This window comes from Vombatus ursinus, unplaced genomic scaffold, assembly GCF_900497805.2.
Source record: "Vombatus ursinus unplaced genomic scaffold, bare-nosed wombat genome assembly UNPS02014817.1, whole genome shotgun sequence".
Taxonomy (NCBI): Eukaryota; Metazoa; Chordata; class Mammalia; order Diprotodontia; family Vombatidae; genus Vombatus; species Vombatus ursinus.
The window spans coordinates 217864-235060 of NW_020954595.1; the positions used below are offsets into that span (position 1 = coordinate 217864).

Below are 17197 nucleotides of genomic sequence, written 5' to 3' on the forward strand. Positions count from 1 at the left end.
TCTGGCCACCTATGGCTAAGAGGGAACAGAGGCTTTGGGGATCTTCCTGGCAGTTGGGCCCCTCAATGTAGCTGTGACTGCTTCCTCACACTTTCAAAGGAAGCCCCCAGCGTGCGGTCTGATAGTTCCTTAATTGACATGTAAGTCCTGCCGAAATAACCAAGCCAGGCAGCCTGTAAAGAGATGAGGCCTCTTGGTACTCGCCGGGGGGAACATGGGAGCAGGAGAATGAGCAGCAATGACCTGAGACTCCCGAGGTAACTGGGGTGTCCAAGGGGGCCTTAGTTGTCAAGCCTGGACTGCAAGTCACATCATTTTCTGAGCCTCAGTTTCCACATCTCAATCAATTGATCAATTAGGCATTTATTAAGTGCTTACTATGCGCCAGGCACTGTGCTAAGCACTAGAGATACAAAGGAAGATTAAAAACATTGCCTGCCCTTACGGGAGCGTATCTTCTGTTGTGAGAACTGAGAAAAGCTATGAAAAGGCCATTCATAAACCTCAAAGCACATAAAAGCACGCTGTTATTATTGAAGTTGAAAACTTAAAATTCCAAGATGCAGTCTGGCTTCCCAAATCATAGCAGCTGATGCTTTATGTACAGTATGTCGTGGAAGCCTCACAGCCCCCGTGAGGAGGATCTTGAGGCTCAGAGGGGTCTCCAGGTGCCCAGGGTCACCTAGCCAGGAAGTCAGATCGGGACCCAGATCCAGATCCCTCCCCAGGAGACCCTCTGTCCTTGCTGTCTCTACCCCTCTAATCCTCACTCTGGGGCCTTTGGACCTCTACTTAGGGGCTCGGCCCAGCCCAGAACAACCCTGTCCCCAAGCAGAGAGATGACATGCTGGCCCAAGTGCGTCTCTTACCACCAAGCCCACCAGCTTGCTGCCATCCCTTAGATCTATCCTTTGGTCCTAATTTCTTCATCTCAGCCTTGGCACCCTTTCTGATGCCCTGGCACCTGTAGTTGTGGGATCCTGCCTTGGCCCCTCAATCCTGCTAGAGACTGGAGTCCCACTTCTGTTTTCTCTGTACCCTCGATGGGGTTCCTGCTATCTCCTCCTGGGCCCCCCTAAGCCTACTGTCCATCTGTCAAATTTCCCCTGCTAATAACTGCTCACCAGGCTGCCCCTCCCTCTGCCTGTAGCCCAACAGCAGACTCCCCTGCATCTTTCCACCCTGTGGGTACCTCCTGTTGTTCATCTGAGGCTGGGGTTCCTCTGATCTCTGTCCTGACCCTTTGGGGCCCAGCCAGCCACACCAGACTGGTCTGAGCCAGCACTGGCTGAGCCCCATCCTTCACTTCCTCCAGGCACAGCTCAGGTGCCACCAGCTACATGAGGCACCGCCCCCGCCCCCGCCCCAGTCCTCTCTGTGTGCTGTCTTCTTCCATGAGACTCTATGCTCCCTGAGGCAGGGACTGTCTTACTGGCTTATATGGTCGTAGCACTGTGCCTGGCATATACCAAACCCTTCATGCATTTTCTTGTCTCTCTCTGTCTCTGTCTCTGCCTCTCTCCTCTCTCCCCTCCCCTCCCCCCCATCTGTTTATCCAGCTAGCTGGTGCTATTATCTTTCCTGATCCCTCCCAGGTGTTAGTGATGTCTTTTTCCTGGAATTGTCTCGGATTTCCTTGCCTGTTCACGTGTGCTCGCTCCCTCCCACTCCTCCAGGGCAGAGACAGCCAGGGGTGATGGACATGCCTTCAGCTCAGAAGGCAGAAGGCCCTGCCCGGGAGCCCCATCGAGGCAGGGCACTCACAGCAAGGCTGAACCTCGCAGTGGGACGTTCCTCTAACTGTGTCCTCGGTGGGAGCTGGTTCTCCCTAATGAGACATTAGGGCAAGGGCCCTGTCTCCTCCTCCCCAGCCTGTCAGCTCCCGAAGGAAGGGGCTTCCTGTTTCACCCAGCGAGAGGCCCTGGGTACGAAGAGGTGGCAGAAAGCTCGGGCAGAGAGAAAGGTTGAACCAAAGGGTTGAGCTAATTCTTGTCGGCACCCCACTCCGTTTTCCAGACAGGAAGCCAAGCCACCGAGGAGCCCCCAAAGCCACCCACGCACTTGTCAGGCACCAGCAGGGCCTGGCTTTGAACCCAGGGCTGGCGGCTCCACATCCAGCCCCTCTTCTCATGCAGCTTCCCCCGTGGGATGACCCACATATAAAGAAAGGCAAAACCACGATCACCTGCCCTCAAGAAGCTCACCCTCTGGTTCCCCTCACCAGCTCCATCCCTAGTAGAGCACTCTGCAAACCTTCAAAGCACTATGTAAATATCACCAATAATAATGATGAAGATGATAATTGTCGTTGTTGTTAGTATACTACATTCACTCATTCATGCATTCGTTTATCGATTCATTGATTCAACGGCCCAAACCTCTTACATCCTCCCCCCACCCAGGAGGCTTTCCATTATGTTTCTGACCAATTCCCATTTTTTTTCCTGAACAAAAGCAGTATTCACAAATTGGATGGATTTCAGCAAGACATTTGGTAAGTCCTTAACACAATGCCTGACACATAGTAGGTACTTAATGAATGTTTATTGACTGACTGTGAAAGCCTCCTTGTGGACAACATGGTGATATGTACAGTTGGGTGAGATCAGAACTGGATCAAAACCCAAGATTGGTGATTGAGGGAGGAATGATGAAGCTGGAGAAATATCGACAGAGGAGGACCACATGTCTCTGTCCTTGGCCCGGCTTTTGGCCCTCTGCACTCCCACTACTGTTACCCCATTCCAATAACTGTCAAAGACTTGGATAAGGGAACAGATGTCATGCCTAGCACATTTGGAAATGACATAAATTAGAGGGAAAGATAATGTTGTTGATCAGTCATATCTGACTCTTTGTGACCCCATTTGGGGTTTTCTTGGCAAAGATACTGGAGTAGTTCACCATGTCTTTCTCCAGCTCATTTTATAGATGAGGAAACTGAGGCAAACAGGGTGAAGTGACTTGCCCAGGGTCACACAGCTAGTAAGTGTCTAAGGTTAGATTTGAATTTAAGAAGATGAGTCTTTCTGACTCCAGTCCTGGCCCTCTAGCTACTGTATCACCTCTGCCCTGGGAAAGAGAATACTCCCTATTAAGGAAATAGATTTTCCAAAGATCTCAGCAAGCTGGAACAATTGTCCCGATGTAGGTGGGCTAGCTCCCACTGTGGCGCATCCCTACTTCCCCTGAGAGGATAAGGAGGGGTAATAGTTAATTCATGTCTATGAAGACATGTCTGATAAGAGAAAATTTAATAGGGATAATTGTAATGATTTACCCCTGGATTTAAACAATCAGCTGCAAAAATATGGGATGGGAAGGTGATGCTCATGGGAAAAAGATCTGGGGGCCTTGGTGGATGAGTCAAGGTTAATGAGTCAGGCAGCCAAAAAGCTAGGTTAATCTCAGTCCCCATTAAGAGAAGAAGAGTGCGGGCAGCTAAATGGTGCAGTGGATAGAGCACCAGTCCTGGATTCAGGAGGACCTGAGTTCAAATTCGGCCTCAGACACATAACACTTACTAGCTGTGTGACCCTGGGCAAGTCACTCAATCCCACTGCCTAACCAGAGAGAGAGAGAGAGAGAGAGAGAGAGGAAGAGTGCCCTGAAGGAGGTGGGGCTCTAGTCCTGCTGTACCAGACCCAACAGGAGGATTATGTTGGGTTCTGGGTTGACATCCTGGAGAGCATCCAGAGAAAGGTGACCAGGGTGGAGAGGGGACCAGAAAGCAGACATTGAGTGGAGAAGATGGGGAAATGTAACCTGGAGAAGGCTTAGGGGGCGCAGGCTTCCTGTTTTAAAGCCCTGACGGGGCTTCCCTGGGGCAGAGGTGTTTGGCTGGACCTGCTTGGTCCCAGAGGATGGAACAAGGAACTGTGGTGGAAGGACAGAGAAGCAGATGGTGGATGGACAGCAGGACAAATTTCCTAATTATTAGAGCTGACCCAAAGAGGAGTGGGCTGCCTGGGAGGTAGGAAGTTCTCCTCATTGGACACTTCCAAGTGTAGCCTGGACGTGTGTATAAGGGTTAGATCAGACGCCAAAGCGTCATAGATTGAGAGCTGAAAGAGACCTCAGAAGTCATTAAATTCATGCCCTCCCTACCCTGGAAGGTAAGATACATAGGCATCATTATCCCCATTTTACGAATGAGGAAACTGAGGTTCAGAGATCTACCCAGAGTCACACAGCTAGTGCCAGAGGTGAGCTCGACAGCCAGGTCTCTGGATTCTAAGCCTGGCTCTCTTTCCCCTGAATGGCTCTCTCTCTTCCACACAACGGGCCCCCTTCCCCTGGCCTCCCAGCTCTTGCCCTCTGGGGCTGGGCTGCAGTGTACTCTGCATCTCTCTGCCTTAGGCCCAGGGAGACTTTTCCTCCTGTTTCCGAGTTCTCCTGATAAATCGTTGATGTTTTTCAGCCCCCAAACCATAATCACTTCCCATTTAAATGGCAATCCCAGTGAGTGGTTGACTTCCGCCCACTCAGCTACAGGCAGCTCCAGCCTGAATCAAGGAGGAGGCGGAGGCCGGCTCTGCGTAGGCTGGACCAGGCAGCGTTGGGAGGGGGCTTGGCAGCTCATCTCAGCTGCCCAGAAAAGTGCCTCTCAGCCTGGCCTCTGGGTAGAGGTCACTCAGAACCCTCAGCAAGGATTTATTCTGGGGCTGGGGGGAGAGGGGGAGGGAGGTCCTTCCCCCTCACTTCCTGGCCTCCAGGGAGGGGGTCACCCATTCAGGACCCTCATCAGCACCCTCAGGAAGGACTTGGGGCCCTACGTTCCCTTCCAGGCCTAGAAAGCAACAGGAACTGTTGGAATAGTCTAGACAGAGGCCTGGACTGGGAGCCAGGCTACCTGGGCTCTTCACCTTGCCCCTCTCACTGTGTGACTTTGAACAAGTCTCTTTCCTTCTCTAGCTGTACTCGAGGGGGATGCTACGGGGTGATCTCTATGGTCTCTTTGGGGTCTGGGGCTCCAGGAAGCTGGGAAAAGCCTACAGGGTGAAGCCTGGCTCTCCCATACTCGAGGCCTGTGCCTCAGTTTACTGACTGATAGTGACCAGTTACAAGGGCAGGGGTGGGGAGGTGATTGGGGCAAAAGCTAAATTGAGGGGGCGACTGTGACCTTCTTACACTGCAGGGGAGGTCACAGTGGAGGATGTCCCACTTCAGGTCATATGTGAAGTCCTGGAACAGGTCACATGGGAGGAAATTCATGCAAACCATTTGGCAAATCTTAAAGTGATTTCTGGCTCAAGGCAGTGCTGCCTATTGGCTAGATCAATAGACCTAAAGGCAGGAAGACCTGGGTTCAAGTCTTGACCCAGACACTCATTAGCTGTGTGACCCTGGGCAAGTCACTTAACTGCTTATCTGTAAAAGGGGCATGACCATAGCAGCTGCTTCATAGGGTTGTTCAGTTCAGCTCAACACTCACTTGTGGTGGGCGCCGTCTTTGGTGCTGGGGATGCCAAAAGAGAAGCGAGAAGAGTCCCTGCCACCTGGAGCTTCCATTCAACTTGTCTGGTGAGATGGTTCATAGCCAGCATTCTACAAATGCAGCTGTTATCACTGCTGATGTCAGGCTAGAGGAAGGCCAGTGCAAAGGAATGAAACATCTGCCCTTAAGCCCCTCACATCCATCCATCAATCTAGCAACATTTACTGGGTGCCTACCATGTGCCGGGCACTGTGCTAAGTGAATTCTAATGAATGATGATGAAGAGGAAGATGAGGGGGAGGGGGAGGAGAAGGAGGAAGAAGAGGAGAGGGGAGAAGTGAAGGGAGAGGATGGAGAGAAGGAGGAGGAGGAGGGAGGGACAAGGAGGAAGATAAGGAGGAGGAGGAGGAGGGGAGGAGGAGGATCTTTGGGGCAGGAGACCAGTGGAGAATGCCTGGTTGGGCTGTCCTTGGGTCCATAGCAAGACCACACCCCAGAGGGCTCTGTGACTAAGAGCCGACCTCTTGGATCCAACCAACGATGACCTTTTATCAAGCACATGCTAAGGATGTGCTGAGGAGACCAAAGGGAAAACCACCGGCTCCTGGGGAACTGAAGCTTAGGTCTGTCCGGGATGGGGGGCATTTCTTATCTCTCCTCTGCCTGCTCATCTCCTTCCTTCCAGGCCTTGCTCAGGAGCTGCCTGCAGACTGTCTTCCATCCCCATGCGCATCTTGTATGTGCATGGTAGTTCACATGCTGTCTCCGGTCAGAGGTGGGGCCTCAGGAGCTGAGGATACTTTTGAGGTGTGAAGCCCAGGGTGGAAGTGACCTTCCAGGATGAAGAGTTTTCTGGGGCAGGATGCTGTCTCCTCATTAAGCTTTTTGACGGCAGGAACTGTTTTTTCTCCCTTCCTATCCCCGGTACTCAGCACTCAGCCTAGTAGGTGCTTAATAAATGCCAGTTGACTTATTGGTCCTAGGCATTTCAGTCCATTTTAAGGCTTGAAAGATTGACATCTGCTGGATCTAATTAATATTTTCTATCCTGGTCCTGTCCTGGCCCGACTTCTAGCTCTGCCCACTTCCTTGTGCTCTCAGGGGTTGACTCCTGCCTCCAGGAATGTCCACTCAAAGTTGACCTTCAGCCTGGACTAGGTGGTCAGGGGATGCCATAGATAAAGCATCTTTAGATTCCAGCAAGGCATCTCACGAAGAGTCAGCCTCTATTCTTGGGTACAAGAGGACGAGATGGATAATCAGGTGGCCCTGGATGGAATGGAAATCTCAAAGAGGAGTTACAGGTGGATTTGTGTTAACCTGAAAGGAGGTCTCTAACGGAGAGACCTCAGCTTCTAGCCTTAGCTCTGTTCACATTGCTATCCGTGACTTTAATGAAGGCATGCTGGTCAAGTTTGCAGCTTACTATATGGGATGGCGCAGTAGGATACAAAATATCCCAGATGGGCCAGCTAGAACAATGGGCCTCATCCAATAAGACAACAGTACAGAGACAATGAGCAAGACCTCCTTCGAATTAAAAAAAATAATCACCTGCTCTAGTACGGGATGGGATGGACGTGGACTTTCACATGAACTGCAAAATGAAGGTCTCTAGCATCTTGGCTGGCTCCAAGATCCTGATTCTAAGCATGCAGGGAGAGCTCCAAGAACGTGGTCTTGGAGAAGCAAGATGAGTCAACAGAGTGACTTGGTGTCCTCTTGCTGGCTGCCTCAGCAGAAGCCAGTGTCCAGAAGAAGGCAGGGGATTGCCCTGCTGGACTTGGAGCACGCCAGGACCGTGTGCCCTTTGGGGAGCTACATTTTGGGGAGCACATTGATGCCTGGGACCAGGACTGGAGGATGAAAACTGGCGCTTATAGAAACCAGATTAGAGCAGTGTTCAGCTCAGAAAAGAGAAGGTCGGGGTGGCTGGGGAAGGGCATGAGTGCTGCCTCCAGGTCCCTGCAGGGCTGGGATGGGGGAGACAGATGGGACCAATTCTGTTTGACCCCAGAGGAAAGAACCATGCACAAGGGGCAGGGAGGGGCAGATTTCAGCTCAATATGAGGTCAGAGGGGCAGCTAGGTGGTGCAGTGGATAGAGCCCCAGCCCTGAAGTCAGGAGGACCTGAGTTCAAATCTGGCCTCAGACCAAACACTTGACACTTACTAGCTGGGTGACCCTGGGCAAGTCACTTAACCCCACTTGCCTAAAAAATAAAAACAAAAACAAAAACTACATGAGGCCAGACACCTTGATGATTTGGGCTGCCTAGAAGTGGGGCAGGGCTGCTCAGGAGGTGCTAAGTCCTCCATCACCAGAAAGCTCCATGCAGAGGCAGAAGGACCATTTGTCTGAGATTCTAATTTGGCCAAGGCTTCACCCAAGCAAACAGAATAACTCCCAACTTCCCTAATGTTTCATCCTCATTCTTTTGGGCATTGCTAGAGGCCCCTTTCAAAGAGTGTTGACGCAAGGTCTGGGTGCTAAAGATGTGGTTCTAAGTTTTCTGGGCCAGCTTGATTTTCTCATGAGAATCCCCCATTCAGGGCCTCAGATATAGACTTTTTCCGCTACCTGGGATTGCCTTCTTCCTGCCTCTCCAAACACAAATGTTACCCATTCTGCAGTGCCTGGCTCAAGACCCACCTGGTCTAGGGCACCTTTCCCATCACGGCAGAAAAGGAAACTGAGGCAGACTGAGGTTAGCTGACTTGCCCTGGGTCACACACCTAAGCGTCTGAGGTGAGATTTGAACCCTAGCCTCCCCAACTTTAAGCCCAATGCTCTATCTACTGCTCCACACTACCTCTCCTCCAGTTTAAGGGAGTTCTGATTCTCTCTCCCATAAGCCATCCCTTCCCTGCTCCCAGGATGGCTGTGGAGATGGTGTCTGTAGCACGCTGGAGATGCCGCTGTGGAAGGTTCTATACAAAACCTCCGCTCTGCCAGCAGCCCCCACACTCCCCGGCAATGCCTGAGATCCTCCCACGGCCTCCATGCAGACAGATAATTGTTGCCTTTTGTTCTCAGGACTGGGAGATCTAGGATCCTGTTAGCACAAGGTACGGGCCCTCCATTCATAAAATCATTCACCGAATACCGGAGCAGGAAGGGGTTGAAGGACATTCAATCCCACCCACTCCCTTATTTAAAAAACCACATTGCTGTCGATGTCTTCTGTTTGCATCAGTCATTTCTGGATATAGCTTACTCCCCGCCAATGAGCCTCCTTTGTAATGAAGAAAACAATTATGCGTCATCAATGGACACAGTGACCATGTGTGACAGTGTATGTGTTCGCCCCAGGTCCCCAGTTCTCCAAAGAAAGGAGGGAAGTTCGTTTCCTCATCTCTTTTCCTTGGCTCCCTCATTTTAAAGAGGTGAAAATAGCACAGGAGGGGACAAAGGCCTTGTTCAAAGTCAGTTAGAGTCAGGGGCAGGGCTGGGCTCTCTCCCCAGTTCCAGCCGGCTGCTGAATTCTCATTTAGACACAGTGTTTCTGCTTTAGAAGCTGAGGCTGAGCTTCTCTCCCCTAAATCCTGAGCTCATCGCCTGACAACGAGCGACAGCTCCAACGGGATCATGGGCATACTAACCGGGATGGACAGGGAGGGTGGGCACAATGCTGATCTTCACTAACCATCTCACTGCCCAGCTCCATTGATTCTGGGTCGCGTACACACCAACTCATTCAAAGGAAATTTCAGGTAGTCGCCAAACTCAGCCCCTTCCCCCTCACAGAGATACTGCAGAGAATGCCTCAGGTCCATAGGATACGGCCTACTGAGGGAATGAAATCTGGGGGAAATGATGCTGGCCTGGGAGGCAGAAGTCTTGGCTTCTGCTCTCTTCTTTGTATGCCTTTGGACAAGTCCCTTGCCCTGTCTGAGGCTCAGTTTCTTCACCTGTTACCCCGGTGAAAACAACATGCACTCTGTGCCCCTTGCCGGGCTGGCATCAGAATCAGACAAAATCGTGTCTGGGAAAGTGGTCTGGAAAAGGAAAGCCTCACCCAGATGTGAGGATTACAAGAGTGAATGCCGACAGCCCGTGGGAAGGCACCAAACGCTCTCCAGATACGGGAGATAAAAGCCGGAGCAGGGGCCACCAGTGTGACCCCACTCTGGTTGTGCGTGGAGGAGAAGCCTTCTATCTCGGCAGCATCTGCTCCCAGCGGCTGTCAGACAGAGAGCTCCCGTGGGCGAGCAGCCGACAGGTAAATGAAAGCTGCTTTCTGTCTGGAGCAAGGCAGCTCATCCCTGAGTGCACTGAGGCAGACACAGCCTCTCCTCCCCTCCAAGACACACACACACACACACACACACACACACACACACACACACACACACACACGCATGCGCGAGCATGCACACATGCATACACACAACGCATGCATGCACACGCATGTGCACACACGCACACATGCATACACGCACAATGCATGCATGCACGAGCGTGCGCGCGCAACACATGCACATACACGTGTGCGTGTGCACACACACACACACGTGCGCGCGCACACACACACACACACACACACACCCCAGCCTGGGAAGGGTCACAGCGCCACAGGTGCACAGTTCTACAGTTAGCAGCGGCCTCAGAGGTTGGCTAGTTCCAACGCCGCCACCCTACAGATGAGGCACCTGAGGCCCGAGGAAACAGTGGGACTCACCCACAGTGACACTGCTAAAATCAGAAGCGAGTTTGAACCCAGGTCTCCAGGCCCACTGCTCTAGCCACCAGGCAATCGGGCCTTTTGCCTGTGAGTCAGACACTATGCTGGATGCTGTTGATACAAATGCTAAGAACGAAACAATCCCCCCTCTACATTCTAACAATTTTGTTGCGATGGAGTTTCATTCCCCACCTCCACAGCTTGTCTCCATGCACTTTCACATCACATGCGGCACGTGAGCCCCTCCCTGTCTGGAATCCCCCTGCCAGACGAGCTTCTCTTTTGGGGTGGGGGATCTTTCTTTTTCTCCTTGGTACCCCCCACGGCACCCACCACTCGGCATCTGTCGACGGGAGGGCTGAGCAGCCGGCGACGCACTCACCACCAGGTTGCCGATGACCATCACGAGGAGGAAGACGAGGAGGCACAGGGACTGGCCGGACACCTCCATGCAGTCCCACATGGTCTCTATCCACTCCCCGCAGAGAATGCGGAAGATGATGAGGAAGGCGTGGAAGAAGTCCATCATGTGCCAGCGGGGCAGCAGGCCCGAGCTGCTGATGCGATGCCTCTCCTCTGAGTAGTTCTTCCCGAACAGCTGCATGCCCACCACAGCGAAGATGAAGACGATGATGGCCAGCACCAGGGTCAGGTTGCCCAGCGCCCCCACTGAGTTGCCGATGATCTTGATGAGGGTGTTCAGGGTGGGCCAGGACTTAGCCAGTTTGAAGACTCTCAGCTGGGAATAGAAGGGGGACAAGATGAGGATTTGGGATCTGGAACCATCTGGTCCAGCCCCTTCACTTTACAGAGGAGGAAACTGAGGCAGAGGGGGAGGTGTTCTACCCTGACTCCTGCAGGTAGCGAGAGGCACAGCTGGGATTTGAACCTGGGTCTTGATGCTGAACCTAGTTTTGAGGGCTCCATGGAGGGCAGGGAAACCTAAGGGAGGAGGGGCCTTACCAGTCGGAAGGAGCGCAGCACCGACAGGTTCCCCATGCGGGACAGGCCCAGCTCCATGAGGCTCAGGATGACGATGATGCTGTCAAAGATGTTCCAGCCCTGCTGGAAGTAGTAGTAGGGGTCCAGGGCAATGATCTTGAAGGTCATTTCTGCCGTGAAGATGCCGGTGAACACCTGTGGACGGAGGGGCAGTGTGACTTCCAGGGCCCCAGAGAGGGTAGGGAGTGCCCTGGCCGCTGAGCTGCACTGCCCACTGCCCAAAGGCCATCTGCCACCCTCTCTCCGCTCCCTCACGTTGTCTGGTCCTCCCAGCAGCCCTGGGGGTGGAGAACAGGAGAGGTGAGATGGGGAGGCCCTTGGCAAAAAGGAGGCCACCAGGGCCCAGACAGAGAAGTGGGGCCTTGCCCAGACTATGCAGAAAGAAGTCGGAGACAATCCCCAGCTGCTCCTGTCAATCCAATTCAACTCAACAACCACCTATTAGGGGCCTGCTATGTGCCAGGCACTGTGCTAGGCACTGAGCAGACAAAGACAGGCCCTATCCTCACGGAGCTTACATTCCATTGGGTGGGGGCAATGTGGAAATATGTACACAGATAAGTAAATTCAAGATATATGTGAAGTGAGAGAGGCAGGCAGTGTGGAAGAAAGTTGGCTTCAGGATGACCCACCTCAGACACTGGCTGTGGGACCTGGGCAAGTCACTTAACCCCTGCCTGCCTCAGTTTCCTCATCTGTAAAATGGAGATGATAACATCCCCTACCTCCCAGAGTTTCTGTGAGGAGCAAATGGCAAACCTTAAAAGCACCATACAAATGCTAGTTATTATTATTACTATTCCCTAAGCTAATAAAATAATAGGTTTGGTGTCTATATGAAGTAATTTAATGGTGGTGGTGGGGAATGGCAGGGGGATCAGAGAGGTCCTTTCTTCCTTGACCGGTGCCCTAAAGGGCAGAGAAAAGGAGGGAGAACGTTCCAGGCATGGAGTCCGAGTACTCCGCCTCTGGGTGGCAGAGGCCCCACTGCCCAGTGCTGCTTCCTCTTCTGTGATGCTGGTGGTGATGATACTGCCCAAGGTGGCTGTAGAAATCTAATGATTCTCAGAACCTGTACCTCACTTGGCCTCACTTTCCTCGTCTTTAAAATGAAGGGTCTGGGCTAGATTGTAGATTTTAAGCCATGATTTAGTGGAAGAGACTTCAGCTGTCAGAGGACAATCAATCTTGAGCTGAAAGGGCGACACCCCCCCCAATTTGGGCGGGAGAAGTTGTGATTTGTCCAAGGTCACACTAAGTGGGAGGGGGAGGACTTGAATGTGTCCATTGATACCAAATCCTGTCATCTACTCCCTGCTCTGCACCACAAGATTATCTCATCCAATGTCCCCATTTTACAGATGAGGAGACTGAACTCCAGACAAGAGAAGTGACAGGTGTAGACTCCAGAGGTAGTAACTGGTAAAGCCCGGGTTTGAATCCAGGACCTCTGAGGCCAGATGCGAGGCTTCTGCCCCTGCATTCCTCAGGTATCACCCCTGAGGTCCCTTCCAGCCCAAACCTACAGCCCTCCCTCTGCCTGTCCATCCTGGGCCCAGCTGCCGAGGGCAAAGGGAAAACAGCCTGTGGATGCCCCTGCTTCCAGGAGAATGTGAAGGTGCCCAGGACCTCCGAGTTACTGTCTCAGGCTCACCTGGCTGAGATCAGAGGGGCTCACCACCAGGCTGGCTGCCAGGGCCCCGATTCATAGAGGAGCTTGAGTCTGCCTGGGCAGAGAGTCGGGAGGGGAAGCTGCCCCACATAACAGACAAAGCCTTCGAGGGCTGAAGTGAATAGGATGAATGCTTGAGAAAGAAATGCACAGATGTGTAGGAGGATTATTATCCATCAGTGCAATAGAAAAATAATCATTAATAACTGGGAAGCCGCCAGAGGGTTCGTGCTAACAGAGTGGAGTGCCCGTAGCCCCCGGCCACAGCTGTCACTCTGCGTGACTGAAATCTCTGGTGAAGGTAACGTTCATTTCTGCTGAAGAAACACTCTTAGGCTCTCCCGGCCAGAAGCTCTCCCTTTCTGGCCCCATTATGCAACACAGTTATGCAAGGACAGCAGACCCTCTTCTTTCTCCCAAACCTTTGGTGCCAAGGAAGTCCGCATGGACCAGAAACCACAGTCCCTGCCTCATATCCCTCTGGAACAAGGCCCCGTGGCCCTGTGCCACATCCACGGCCCATCTCCCATGGCAGTGCCTTTGCACGTGGGGCCCCCTCCATACTGGGAACACACTTCCTCCTCCCCTCCTCTGCCTCTTCCTATGCCTGACTTCCTTCAAAGCACAGTCTAGTGGCTACCTCTGCCAATGACTTCTTTTCTGGACCTTGCACTACTTACTTACTGTATACATGCCGTATCTTCTGGTAGAGGGGTAACTGCCTGAGGACAGGCACATTTTACCAGCCTTTAACAGTGTGTGGCACATAACAGTCACTTAAATACATTGATGTTGTCCCCTTCCTACCAGTAGACTGGGGGCTCCCTGAGGGCAGACTTTTGCTCCTGCTTTGTTCCTGTCTTTGTATCCCCAGCCCCTAGTATAGTCCCTGGCCCATAGGAGAGGATTCAGAAATGTTGGATTGGATTGCCCCAAAAGACCAGGCAGACCTAGAAGCCAGAAGCTCTGAATAGAGGGTGAAGGCCCAGGAAAGCTCTGCAGCTGCAAAGGGAGCTGGGAACGTATCCCAGAGAGCCCAGCAATCAACAAAAATCAAGATGAAACAGGGAGTTTCAAGGATTCCATAACCCAGTTCTGTCTGAGACCTGGAGGGCAGATGGAGGGCAGCTGGCAGCCCTGACAGAACTCCACTGAAGGGGGAGTTAGGGGGAGGAATCCTCAGTGAGCCTCCTTCACTGAAGGCCTGCTGGGTGCCCAGCGCTGTGCTAAGGACACCCCTGCTCCCCGCGAATGCCAACGACTCAGTGAACCAGCTGATTCTCAATTAGCTGGGCCCATGCTGCTGGGAGGATGGGGCAGAGGAAATGACTTGGTTTGAAGCAGCAGGGCGGCCCTGAACGCCTGGGGAATGACGCAGGAACATCACCGGGCTGGTGTCCTCAGTCCTCTCTCCCTATCCCTCCTGCCTCCCCCTTCTCCCAACAGACGTATGGTCCACATTCACATCTTTGCGCATGGTGGGGCTCCTGCCTCCAAGGCCATCTTTTATTTCTCCATGCTCATCTCCATGCTCAGCCTGATCTTTTAAGGCTCAGCCCCAGATTCCCGAGGGAGCCTCCTGACATCTTCAGCTCCCATCGACTTCCCCCTCTCTGGCCACTTCCAATCCCAACCATGCTTGCCCCATAGATAGGAATCTTGTCTCTCCAACCAGATTGGGAGCTTCCTGAGGACAGGATCTATGGCTCCTCTTCCTGCCCTCCCCCTCAGAATGGAGCCAAGAACAGGCGGGCTGAGCACAGTCCCACTTTTGGAGACTTCTGATTCTTAGGGACAAATGCATGAGTGAAAAAGCATTAGTTATGTGCTTCCTATGTGCCAGGCACTGTGCTAAGCTCTGGGGATACAAATACAAGCAAACTAGAGAGTCCCTCCCCTCAGGAAGCTTGCATTCTTTTGGGGCGGACACATATAAAGGGCAGTTAGAAAGCAGGGGAGGGGAGTTATGTATGTAACAGCATGGCCAAGAAGGTTCTGGAGGCCTGGTTCAGAGCCCCAGGCTCCAGGGGCAGTGTTGGTGACCCATTGGGAGGTGGATAAGGAGAAAGGCCTGAGAGCAGGCAGTGTGGTCTGGGAAAGCCTGGGAAGCTATCTCCCGTGTCAAATCTAAACCTGCCTCTTATCAACTTCCCTCCAGGCCTCCCAGTTCTGCTCTCTGGGGCCAAGCAGAGCAGAACTCATTTCTCTTTCACACAAAAGCCCTTTCATGACTTGGAGGGAGTCAGTGTGCTCACCCTAACAACTTCTTCTCCAATCAGTCAATTAAGAATTCACCAAGTGCCTACTGTGTAACAGACACTATGCTAAGCACTGGGGATGGCCAGAAAATGTGAGCATGACCTTTGCCCTCAAGGGGCTCATGCTCCAACGGAGAAGACAATGTGAAAATAACTGGATGTGCATGATGAAGCAGATCACGGAAATGGCGGGCAATCTCACAAAGAAGGCATCAGTAGCACCTGGAAAGGGATCTTGCAGATGGTAGGATTTGAGCTGAGTTTTGAAGGCCAGGAAAACAAGGTGAAGATGAGAAGGAAGAATATTCCAGAAATGGGAGATGGTCAGTAAAAGAGCAGGAGTCTTGTGTGCATGGAAAGGTGGAAGGCCAGTATGGCCTGGGAATAAAATGTGAGAAAACTGGAAAAGGAGGGGCCAGGTCATAAAGGCCATGAATGCCAAGCAGAGGACTTTATATTTGATCCTGGAGGCCATAAGGAGCCACTGGAGTTTATTGAGTAGGGGGTGACATGATGGGACCTGGCCTTTAGGAAAATCACTTTGTTGACTGAGTGGAGGATATCCTGGAGTGGGGAGAGACTCGAGGCAGGCAGACTGCCCCCCTCCCCCCAAAGCAGGCTATTGTAATAGTCTGAGCGAGGTGATGAGGGTCTGCACCAGGGTCTAGGCAGTGTCAGAGGAGAAAAGGGGGCATTTTTGAGAGCTGTTGTGAAGATAGAAACAAGGATATGGGGGATGAGAGAGCAAGGAGTCAAGGATGATGCCTAAGTTATAATCCTGGTAAGTGGGAGAGGGTGGAGCCCATGACCGTAATAAGGACACTCAGAAGAGCAGGGAGTTTGGGGGAAAGATGATTTCTGTTCTGTAGGCTACACAATCACTGCATGGCATCCCCTTGGAGGCCCCCACCTTCCACCTCATCCTTTTCTGTGCATTCTCCATCTTGTCAGCATCCTTCCTAAAATACAGGGCCCAGATCTGAACACAATTCTGCAGCTGTCATCTGCCCCGGGCATCGAATGGTAGCTGGTGCTCTAATCTCTCTTGTTCTGGACATTATGTCTCAGGTGCTATCTCCTACAAGAGGCTGAAGACAAACACTGCCTAGGTGGGCACTGGTTATCGTGGCTGCCATGTCACACTGCTGCTCATAGAAAGCTTGTGCACGTCTTTTTCCTATCAACTATTGTCTTGCCACCCCTCACCTCCCCAGTCCCATATCTTCATGAGCCTGATTTTTTGACCCCAAAGATAAAACTTTACATTTATTTTTATTAAATTTGATCTGCTTAGACACAGCTCGTTGTTCTAGCTTGCTAAGAGCTTTGTGGTCCTGCCATATCATCCCATGAGTTACCTCTCTGTCCCAATTTAGCTGCCTGCACATTTGACAGCTGGGCCACCTCTGCCTTCATCCAAGGCACTGATAAAAGTGTTGAGTTGAACAGCCTAAGGTCAAGGAGAGATCCTTGAGGCACTCCCTTGGAGACTTTCTTCAGGGTTTATATCAAATGACTTTGGATCCAGCTATTTAATCCTTTCTGAATCTGCCTAGCTGGATTAACATAGTGCCCTGGATTATCATTCACTGCTAATCCACTGGTACTTGAAACTCGATTCTCATTGAACCCATACGTCTCCATCTTGTGTGCAAGGGTAGCATAAGAACTCTGCTTTTAAATGTTTGGCTGAAATGGATGGCTCCCATCCACAAAAATGAACTAGAACTTTCTGCTAGCTATGGGTAGTCTCAGGAGGCAGGCTGCTCCCAATGAAAAAAGAGAGTTTACCAGAATAATAACAAGTTACCAAGGAGACTTGTAATTGTGGATAAGTCTGGGCTTTCCTGACTCTTAGAAAATGCTTTGCCTAAAGTGTTTCCAAGCCACTTTAGTTGTTGTTTGATTCCATCTGGCTCCCTCCATGCCAACCCCTTGACCTATGGGTTCAAAGGAGCAACCACCTCAAAGCACAAGAATGAGGAAGGTACAATCCACTCACAACTACCACAACCCAACAACAACCGATACAACCCAATCCATTCTAATTCAATCCCACCTTAACCCAATCACATCCTAACACAGCCCAACTACAACCCAACCACACTGAGACAAAGTCTAGTGACATGCCAACACAATTACCA

The 17197-nt window shown here is 51.8% G+C and overlaps 1 protein-coding gene across 2 annotated transcripts in view; it reads right to left on the minus strand.

Annotated features, from left to right (window-relative positions):
- Positions 1–17197, minus strand: part of SCN5A (sodium voltage-gated channel alpha subunit 5) — a 144107-nt gene that overhangs the window by 56984 nt on the left and 69926 nt on the right. For both annotated transcript variants that reach the window (XM_027835826.1, XM_027835825.1), the window contains exons 14-15: positions 11085–11258; positions 10504–10860 (exon numbers count right to left, since the gene is read on the minus strand). In XM_027835826.1, coding sequence (XP_027691627.1) covers positions 10504–10860; positions 11085–11258 — 531 coding nt within the window. The remainder of the gene's footprint in view (positions 1–10503; positions 10861–11084; positions 11259–17197) is intronic.